The 10,681-nt window shown below is 35.5% G+C and overlaps 1 protein-coding gene across 1 annotated transcript in view; it reads left to right on the top strand.

Annotated features, from left to right (window-relative positions):
- Positions 1–4,926: 4,926 nt before the first annotated feature.
- pxdn (peroxidasin) overlaps positions 4,927–10,681 on the top strand; it is a 58,985-nt gene continuing 53,230 nt past the window's right edge. Inside the window, exon 1 of the mRNA XM_016569500.1 lies at positions 4,927–5,202. Coding sequence (XP_016424986.1) covers positions 5,018–5,202 — 185 coding nt within the window. The 5' untranslated portion in view covers positions 4,927–5,017. The remainder of the gene's footprint in view (positions 5,203–10,681) is intronic.

The following is a 10,681-nucleotide window of genomic DNA, read 5'->3' as shown; positions in this document are numbered from 1 at the left end:
TATCCCTGCCCGTGATGTAGCCTAAACTGATGTTTGCTTTTATCATCGCCCCTCTTATGTTTGACTGACTTGTCTTTTGACTTTTGACTTAAAGATAGTGACAGACAACGGTAAATAAGGGTGCTTTCACACTAGCACTTTTGGTGCGCACCCGGGTTCGATTGACGTCAGAGTTCGGTTCGTTTGGATGATGTGAACGCTGTCTTCTGAACTCGGGTGCGCACCCGCGAACCGTACCCGAGTCCGCTTAAAAAGGGTGGTCTGGGGTAAGGTTCAAGTGAACACCGGTACGGTTCGCTGCTGATGTGAACGCAATCGTACCAAATCACGGAAGTGAACCGCTATTAATGACGTATTATTTGATAAAAATGTGTGTTTGTGTGTGTTTCACTCACTTTCTTGACGAGCGTGACTGAAATAATGTCATATTTGCATTAAAAATGACATAACTGAGCGAATGACACTTAATGACAGATGTGTCTTGGTAGTAAAAAGTTACTTTCAAAGATAGATTTGAAGACTACAGTAAGATTTAACTTCGACTGTTAATAAGATTTTGGTAGGCTACTATTAGATGGATAGCCTAATGCCCTAATTTAGATGGGCTACCTGTTTTTATTTTTATTTAATGGTATATCAAAAAGTGTATATTTTTTAAATGTGATTGTTGGTACATTTTACCAGTTTTTACCATACTTTCAAAACAAAAATTAAAATAGGAAAAATATGCAATATGAAAATAATTGAAGACAAAATGTGTTTTACTGAGAAAAAACAGGATTTGGTTTTTAAAAAGCCTTTTTCCAAAAGGTACATCTGGAAAAAGGGTCGTCTTATATTCGGGCCAATACGGTAATAATTAGATATTACAATTATGGGATTGGAACAACATAAAGTAAGTACGTGATAGAGTTGTTGTTGCTGTTGTTGTTTGTTTTTTCTTACGCTGGAGGTTTCGCGAATTCCATAAAAGCAAGCTATAAGTGAACACTGGTAATTTCAGCGCACTACAGAGACATCAATCAATCAATCAATCAATAAATTTCAATGCAACAGTGTTTGAAAAATTTACTTTGCAGAAGAATTATCTCATGTTGAATGAAACTTACCCTGTAATCGTGAATAATATATTCAGATTCAGAAATCCAGCTAGCAATAAGTATTCTATTACTTAACTACAACACCAAATTGGATTGATGCAAAAAAAAAAAAAATGTATTTTTATATGTATCAATATACAGTATAATAATATAATATAGTACAGTATAAGCATACATGGTCCATGAATATATTCTTGTTCTTATGAGAATATGCAGTATTTAAATAATCGGGTTCATCACAGTAATAGCACAGCCTGTGTGGGTGGGTGGGTGTGGTTCAAGTATACCCTACATTATGGGGACAAAATGTCCCACAAAGACGACAATATCCAAAATCCTAAATTAAGAGAAACTTTTGTGTGAGGGGTAAGTTTAGGGCTTGGGGTAGGGTTAAGTTAAGGGGAGAGAACTATACCATTTGTATAGTATAAAAACAATTATTTCTATGGAATGTCCCCATCAAACATGGAAACCCACAGTACAGTATTCAGTACCTCAAGGTTCAGTACTAGGGCCATTGCTTTTCACCCTGTACAGGTGCATCTCAAAAAATTGAGACTGAAAATTGAGATTGCATCTTTTTAAGCAGAATTGATACTTAAAATCTGTCTGCTACCACCGCTACTTTATTACAAGAGTACCCTACTAATCCAGGGACAATAATTTAAAATAATCATTTAAAAAATGTAAAGATAATATAATAATTGTGTAGTCTTTAATACTATAGACACAGCAAGTTTTACTTACTGAAAGATTTATTCGTCATAAAATTATTACTTCATAATTGTATTAGAGTCTTACACATGCTATACAGATAATGTAGAGTTGTGCATTAATTCGATGACCGCTATTATGGGAGTAGCTTGGTGGAATGAATTGCTAATTACTACATTGAAATTAAAAATGTTAAGCCTGTACAGATATTAGAAATCGTGAATATAAATAATTGTGAATCACGTAAAAAATTTAAATACAATAAAAACCGTGCACATTTCATTTATCTATTATAACATTTATGTAGTTTTGTTCGCTTGGCTGTTTCCTTATAAAAGTCCAAAAAATTTGTCAAGTTTTTCGTCAGGTGTCATTTTTTTTAATCATATGATGTCATTACGTTGCTGTCTTGCCGCCAGCCAATCGCTGCACTGCTGATCGTGGTTTCGGGTATCGATACATAGCCCCTTTTAAACCAACCCATGAACGTGCAGTTATCTCTGATAACTCAATCCAGCCATACTAATCCTCAACAACAGGTGCGTTCGAAGAACCGAATTAGCCAGATCCTGATTAGCGTGATATCATCTTGGATGTGACATTTAATCTCGGATGTAATAAGCGACGTATGAAGAACGGGCCCCAGGATTGTTGTCCCCCTCCCCCCTTTATATTTTTACTTAAAGGAGTCATGAACTGCCTTTATTTACTTTGTACTGTTCTCTGAGGTCCACTAGTAATGGTATCAAGATGTTCACATCAAAAACAATTTAAAAGTAATAGGCTATTTTCTGTCCTGTTTTGACCTCCCTCATCAGAACGCTCCATTTGATTATACGTGGTGGATTGTAGACTCGGAAGTAAACGCCCACTGCTGTGATCGGCTAACAGTTGTGTATGTTTGACAGCCGACAGCCTTTATAGATGGACGCTGCTGTATTTTAGGTTAAAAAATGCATAAATGCATATCAAATGATCTTTAATGGACAAAGAAATAATGATCATGTAATAGTTATCAGTATATCAACATTGGCTACCAGAAATCACTTACTCTGCCTTTAAATGTTTATGCTAACCTTATCTCTATGTGTGGCCTCCCCTTTGTAGTGTAGCCTCACCAGGTGGTTGTAACAAGAGCTGCAGTCAAAAACTGTCTTTAATTCTGGGCATATTATTATTAAATGTTATTAAATTAAATCCATTCATAATATAAAGCAATCAAGTCAATTCAGAAAATTTGAACTAAATAGCTCAATGGTATGGATTAGTTTTACAAGCTCTTTATGAATTTTTTGAAGCATCAAAGTGGTAGTTAAACTGTCAGTGAAGGAAAAGAAATCTCTCAGATTTGATTAAAATATCTTCATTTGTGTTCTGAAGATGAATGAAAGTCTTACAGGTTTGGAACCACATGAGGATAAGTAAATGATGACCACGTTTTTTAAGAATGAAAAATAATCTGATTTTGGAGTTTGACAAAGAACATTGCAACCATGCTTGGGACGCCCCACATAAACGAACCAAATAAATGCTTTACATTTCTTGAAATAATCATTTTTTAACATTAAACATCGATTGTCAGTTTTTATTCTGTTTCTTGTGGTTTCTCATTAAAACGCATCAGGTTTGGAACCACATGAGGATAAGTAAATGATGACAGCTTTTTCATTTTTGGGTGAACTATTCCTTTAAGGCATCAGTGAATTTGTATACGAGTACAGATCAGTTTGATGCTGCTATCTAGAGACCAAATGGATTTATGAACAGAATGAACTAAATTATGGTAATTTATGAGCAGTGTGAATCATTAAGCAAGATAATGCAGGATTCTGTTTACCCGGGGTTTAGAATGACCCACGCTTAACTGTTTCAAGAATGAGAAGCTCTATAATTTGGTATCAGAGTAAAAAGGTTGAATGAATGAATGAACGAACGAACAAGCAGATAAAGCAAGCTAGCTTTTAGATTCATTCGTAGAACCATGGTACACTCACAGTATCTCCTGAGTTTCACATAATTTACAAAGAAATCTTGTCATCTCCAAAAGGCTAACTGATCATAAATTATTAGCTTAATTGTTATGTATCCTTTTGAACTGAATACTATGTATCCTTTGTATCCTTTTCTATTGTGTATTATTTCTATTGAAGCATTAAAAAAAAAACTATCTAAACTGATAAATAGCAGATTGGAGATTAAAATAATAGCAGATTTGTCTCATTTTAAATTAATACTAAAACTGAGATGAAAAAATCTACTTGCCAGAAATGTACTTTTACTATGGCAAAATAAATTTACAGTGATATCTTCAAAAGATTTTTTAATTTTGCTTACTTTTTTCTCTATATCGTTTTTTTATATATGGCAAATACCGTAAATGTTGTTATGCTAGCATGTGTGGAAATATTAAAACCACGTGTGTTACAACTTACCCCGCGTTACTTTGTGCCCCGCGCTCCATACATTAATTTATTTTCATGTGTTTGTTGAACTAACAGTATTTTAAAAAATGATCTTCAAACTAAATGAGTTTTGGAGTTCAGAGGACTTTTATTTTGTAGGGATGATCGCAGTAATTGATGCTCTGCTGCCCTCTGGCGTTTGGATCCAAACTTTAAGCCTTTAAAGTAAAAGGCTGACATGAAAAATCACAGAAACAGTCAATGCTGCTTCACCTGGAGAGATGCAAGAAAATAAGTAAGCAGTCCTTTAATTTTCGGCTATTTTTCCTCTGTGTAAGTAGTCTTAAAGTGATCAGATGAAGTGTTTATGATCAAAGTTTGACTCTGACAATAAAGTTAACATGCTAGAAACAGAAATTATTAGAGAAATAATTAAAGAATTATATTTAGCTGCTGTTTGTATTAACTCAAGGTAAATGTATGCTAGCATGTGTGGAAATATTAAAACCCCCTGTGTTACAACTGTTAGTTTGTGCCCCGCGCTCCCCTATAGAACTGTACTTGATGGTTTAATACTTTATATCGAATCCCAGTTCGCATACTCGGCCTACGTACTACGTTGATGCAACGCACGTACTCTGAAGTGTGCAGTATGCGAAAGTTTAGTAGGATGGGCTTTTATCGTGAAGATGATTGAGGAGGCTCTGATTGGTCTTTTATGCCGTCTAGTACACGGGCTGTAACACTGCCTTACTTCCCACTGGATTCCTGCACACCGCTCTTACGGCGCACTGGCTGGTCATGGCGTTGCGGACTGTCCAAAACTTACCCTGTTTTTTAAGTGTACTCGGGGTGTTTCTCCTCAGCAGTGGCCCATACCGAGTCTTCTCATGTCCGAGCCGCTGTTTATGTTTCCGTACCACTGTCAGATGTATGCATTTAAACCTGGAATCAGTGCCCGCTGTTCTTCCTCAGACAACAATCCTGTGAGTACACTAGTCTTCTTTTTTTTTTTTCTCTGAGAGAAACGGAAACTGTCGTTGATGTCTTATGTGTGCTTACCTAGTTTTTTTCAATCTAATGTTACAAATATACTACTACTCCACCTCGGAGTACGTTGTCAGTATAATTGTTGATGTTTTTTGCATTGTGTCAGAGTTGCGCATACCGGTTGCATACTAAGTACAGATGAGTTTGAGTGGCAGCGTCTCGCTCTCTGTTGTGATTTACGTTCCTCATCTGGACGAGTCTTTGTTTCGTGGACACAGCGGTTGTGGCTCACAACTTTAACATTAATACTACCTAGGCAGCTTTTTGGGCGTCATAAGTGCGATTCGAGTCAGCTTGATCGCCCAGATTCAAATGCTGCAAGCACACTTTGATGGCCAAAAATGCTGCACGTACTTATGATGCCCTTAATTACTGGAGCATATGACATGGGGCCTGTTCCAATTCACACACTTGCGGACTTGGCCACTTGAGCCAGAAAAAGTAAGTGTGCAAGACTGTCCCAGGTGTGAAAAATGCCAAAGCTTAGTGCAGTTAACGCACACTAAATACTAAACGGAATTTGATGCTGAGTGTATCCTATAAATCCCATAAGGTACTTTCGACTTTTTTATCTCACAATTCAGACTTGTTTCTTGCTATTCTGACTTATTTTTTTTTATTTTTTATTTTTTTTCAGAATTTCCAGTAATAAAGTAGGAATTGTAAGATGAAAAAGTTGCAATTATAGATTTATGACTTTTTGTCTCACAATTCTAAGTTTATATCATGCAATTCTGTTTTTGTTTCTGCCACAGAATAAAAAAAAACATGTAATAAAAAGGTACAAATTACCCTTTTCTCGCAATTGTATTTTTATCTCACAATTCTGATTTTTCTTTTCAGAATTGCGAATTTGTATCTCACAAATCTGAGTTTATGTCTTGCAATTCTGAGTTTATACATTTAGAATTGCTTCCATAGTGCAGACATGAATATCTGTGTTTTATCTGTATAATGTATTTATAACTCAATAGAAGCATAGTAATTACTACATTGTGTTGTCATAGGGACTACTTAATAGACATTTAGAAGTTAAATTTAAGTACTTTTTAAAATTTGTAAATAAAGCTCTATAATTTTTTTTTTTTTTGAGGTCTTTGTTTGTGGTCTTCAGGCCCACTTGAACACTTAGTTCCAGATACTGGAAAAATGTCATGTAAGTAGACAAGTGGACAAATGCAAAGACTGCAAGTGTGGGTATTGGGACAGGCCATTACAGAAATGCTGTGTGCTCCCATTATGTGCTAAAATGCTGTCTAGATAGGCAGCACACTAGGTTTTGAGTCATAACCAGGGCAGTCCAGACGAGTGGATCGTACTGTGTTCAGCTCACAGACTGCAGCACTGACATGGTTAACAAAACGTAGTGCTGACAGTGTTTGCAAAGAAAGGTTAAAACCTTTGCATGTGTGTTTTTCATTATGTGTGGAGACTGAGTTGTTGGTTAAAATGAGTCATGATCGCGCTGTGTGTGTGTGTGTTTTGATTTTGTTTTGCGCCCATTCATAACAAACAATTTTGATTTGTGTTATTGTTGAGAGTTATGCATGTTTTAATAGCAAGGATGTAACCAAATGCATGTTGGTGGATTAGGGCTATTCCCACATAAGGGTGAGAAATAATGCACTTTGTAGGGCCCTCTGATTACAGCAATGTGCAGCACTTTGTCAAAAATGAAAAGGAATAAAAAAAAAAGTTCATTTGGTTACATATTTACAAGATTAATTCATTTGTTAATGTTTTATGCCCTCGTTTGATTATGAGATTAAATGACAACACAGAAATTCTGAAAAAAATAAAACGTTTTTTATGTCTCTTGTAAAAATATTAATAAATTGTTAAATTACTAGGTTAAAATACTAATTTGATGTAGCCTATTATATGCTTTTTGATTATTAAAACAGAATCTGGAAAAAAAATTAAAACAAAAAATTAAAACATAATTTGGGAATAATAAAACAAACTTTATTTTTGTTGAATTTCTAATAAATTGATGTTAAATTGCATACGTTTCATGATTTAGATATGCTTTTTGATTACTAAAATTTGATCCAATTATTAAAGTGGAGTCTTAAAAGAAAAATAAATGAATGGGTGGGGGTTTAATTGGTATTCGGAAAAAAAATAATACCATTTTCATTGGGCTGTAACTTTGCTCACTCTGTATCTCCTCTCGTGGTTTAAAGTGTTGCCTTTGAGGCTTTGATGTAATTGCAACAGTAACAGCATTGTGTTACACAGTCTCTCCTGACTGATGAATGAATGAATGAATGGCTTTTTTTCAGCTGCTTCTTTAATGAAGTCTTTTATGTGGGTCACTGTGTTAAACAGGAACAGTATTAACTCATGACCAGATGCATAATGATGCTGAATATCACACCTTTTGGAAATTCAGAGCTGGTGTTTTAGAGATAGTAAGACAGAAAGAGTGGATCCCAAATCGCTCTGAATTTGCAATGCATTCCTCGGCTGGTTTTAATAGTCCGGAGTGACAGTTGTATGCATTTGTTTCCAGACCCACAATGCATCTGTGCAACTGCAAACAGACAGAGGCTTGCATTCAGGTTTGTGGCTGATTGCAAAGGAGTGACTTAAACTCAACGGGGGTGCAGAGTGCTCTCCATTAGCGTAACTCCACATCTGTCTGCAAGACGCCCATCCAGAAACTGAACATAATAAGCCTCTTGACTTCATCACTGCGCTGGCCGCCGCTGAAATCCTGAACCGAGGCCAGTGCATTATTATGCTTTTGAGGTCTGTCATTGTGTCTGAGCAATAGGAAAGTGTGTTGTGAAGATTACTCTTCATTTGGGAGAAACAGTGCCCTGAGAAAGCTGTGTTTGTTTTAGTTTTTTCCATTTTATTTTTTCAGCATTCCATTTTAATGGATAAATTAAATTGTAATAATAAGAAAGCACCTCTAATTAATTGAAATCAAGAATCTTATACTATATTTTCTTGAATCGACTTTGATGATTTGATTACATTTTAATAATCAAAAAGCACATCTAGTCAATTAAAATAATTAAAATCATGAATTTTGAAGTTTAACAGCAATATATTAAAAGTACATCTCATATGAAATCCATTAAAATTTTTTCTGTAGAATTGATTATTTTTTTTACCATAAGCGTCATGTGTCCTTCAGTATGTGTAGTAAACTAGAGTGAAATGTGCAGACTAGATCTTTAAATAGTCTTTTAGTGCTTTAATATTCACAGACACTAGTTCATATCATGATTTGATTAAGTATACAGCCCTACTGTTCACTGTAAAAAAAAAAAGCCGTAAAATTTACGGGTAAAAAATACGGTAGCAACCTTTTAGGTTTTACGGTTTTAACTTAAATTTACAGTTAAATACCGTAATTTCATTAACTGATATAATGTTAATATACCAACCTATTGAAGTACTGAAATCTGTTTTGTACCTTTGTAATACACTGATAACTAGTGTTGCTTTCGTCAACGAAAATTATGACTAAATATCGTCGTCAACGAACCTTTATCACGTGACGAAAACGAGACGAGACGAGACGAAAATGCTGGTCATGTGACGATGACTATAATTAAATGTATAATGCAATATCGTTGACGAATAAAAACGAGACTAAATGTGGTTTACAAAATAAAAACTATGCTAAAATGTCTCTTCATTTTCGTTGACCAAAACGAGACGAAACGAAATGTTATAACGTTATTTCGTCTCGTTTAGTCGCGTTATTATTATTATTTTGCAGTATTTCTGTTTCCTGTGTCTCGCTTCAGGGGCTGCATCAGGTCACACTGCGCAGACGCAGGCAACGTCACTTCCTCAAGCCCTACTCGCGGCATTATTTAGACCAGTGTTTCCCAACCGGGACATAGTTATTTATTCTGGGAATGTCAATTTACGGTTATTCACTGTAAATTATACCTTCTTTTTCACTTCCAAAAACTGTATACTACCTTAAAATTAATGGCCAATACATGTAATGTCCAATACAGTTTTTCACCGTATATAGTAGTGGAATTTACCGTTAACCATTTAACAGGTTTTTACTGTAGCATTTTTACAGTCTTTTACCGTTAAATTCACGGTCATTTTTTACAGTGTTAATTTATTCTTCTGAAATTTGCCAAATTTTGTGCCATTCTGTGTTATATAGTAAATTCTCTTTCGAGGGATTGATTCTCTGTGTTTTATGCTTGTTGTATAGACAAAAATCTATAGAAATTGTTTAAAGGGATAGCTCACCCAAAACTATCCCTTTAAAATGCATTTCGCTCAACAGTCAGTGGGATTTTTACCTCTGCACTTGTAGGTGTACCGCTGTTCTGCTCCCAAAATGTCTGTGCTGGAGTTGAACTTTTGTAACCAACCACAGACGTGCATGAAGGCCTTAATGAGCCTATAGTCCAATCACTAACTACTACAGATCCTAATGAGCAGTCTGATTGACTGAGAAGTATCTTAGAATGAGGCTCAGTGTGACTGTTTAGTCTCTGTCTTGCTTTCCTGCGGTTGATTTACAAAACCGCAAAAAAGTAATTCAGTAATTTCACAGCTTGATAGTTAAAACGGTCGCTGGCACATCTGCATTGCTGTTGCTGTCAATCTTTGGCTTTCCAGTAAAGAGCCTCTCCCCCTTACCATATATTATGTAATACAGACAAAGTGGGCGGAAATATTGGCATTAAGATATGGTCCAAATGAATGTGATCATTTGGGCTGTTTCTGACCGTATTAGAATAAAATGGCAGACTTTAGCCTATTATAGTGTCTGTTGCCAGTAATTTGTTGCTTAGAAGGCATGCTGTTGTTTCACATGAGTTCACTATGACAGAATGTTCAGTATTCATTTTTCCAGCTTAACAACATCCTGCTCCAGTCTGGCACGACTCAACACTGTATCTAAAGAACATCAGTGACTCTTTCCGCCACTGGATCATGTATAAATCTCAATGTATAAATCTCAATTTCAAAAAATTGACCCTTATGACTGGTTTTGTGGTCCAGGGTCACATATGTGGCACTGCTAGTTTAGATGATATTTAGATGATGAACAATGGACTGAACTTCCCAGTTCCCTGAAAGATGCTGAAAAAGAGGTTCATTGACAAACAGCTAATAATTTCAGACAAAATGTATGATTTATGATGTAATTGAGGACCAGAATGCAGTTACCCTGCAGGAATTTGGCAGTCTCTCCATCAGTGTTTTTAACATTTTAATTAGTCATACTATCTTTAATATTGATGTGTTGTTCTAATTTTAGTAGGCAAAAATCAATTGAGAATTCTTAAAGGGATAGATCACCCAAAATGTTTAATTTCCTGTTATCTTCATCCAAGAGATAGGTGATGACTTTTTTTTCCAGTAGAACAGATTTTGAGTTGAAATCGGGGTTCCTGGCAGGCCCGGCGTCAAGGGGGG

The sequence above is a fragment of the Sinocyclocheilus rhinocerous genome, unplaced genomic scaffold, assembly GCF_001515625.1.
Source record: "Sinocyclocheilus rhinocerous isolate Xijiao unplaced genomic scaffold, SAMN03320098_v1.1 scaffold1042, whole genome shotgun sequence".
Classification (NCBI taxonomy): Eukaryota; Metazoa; Chordata; class Actinopteri; order Cypriniformes; family Cyprinidae; genus Sinocyclocheilus; species Sinocyclocheilus rhinocerous.
This window is presented reverse-complemented; position numbering and strand designations above follow the sequence as displayed.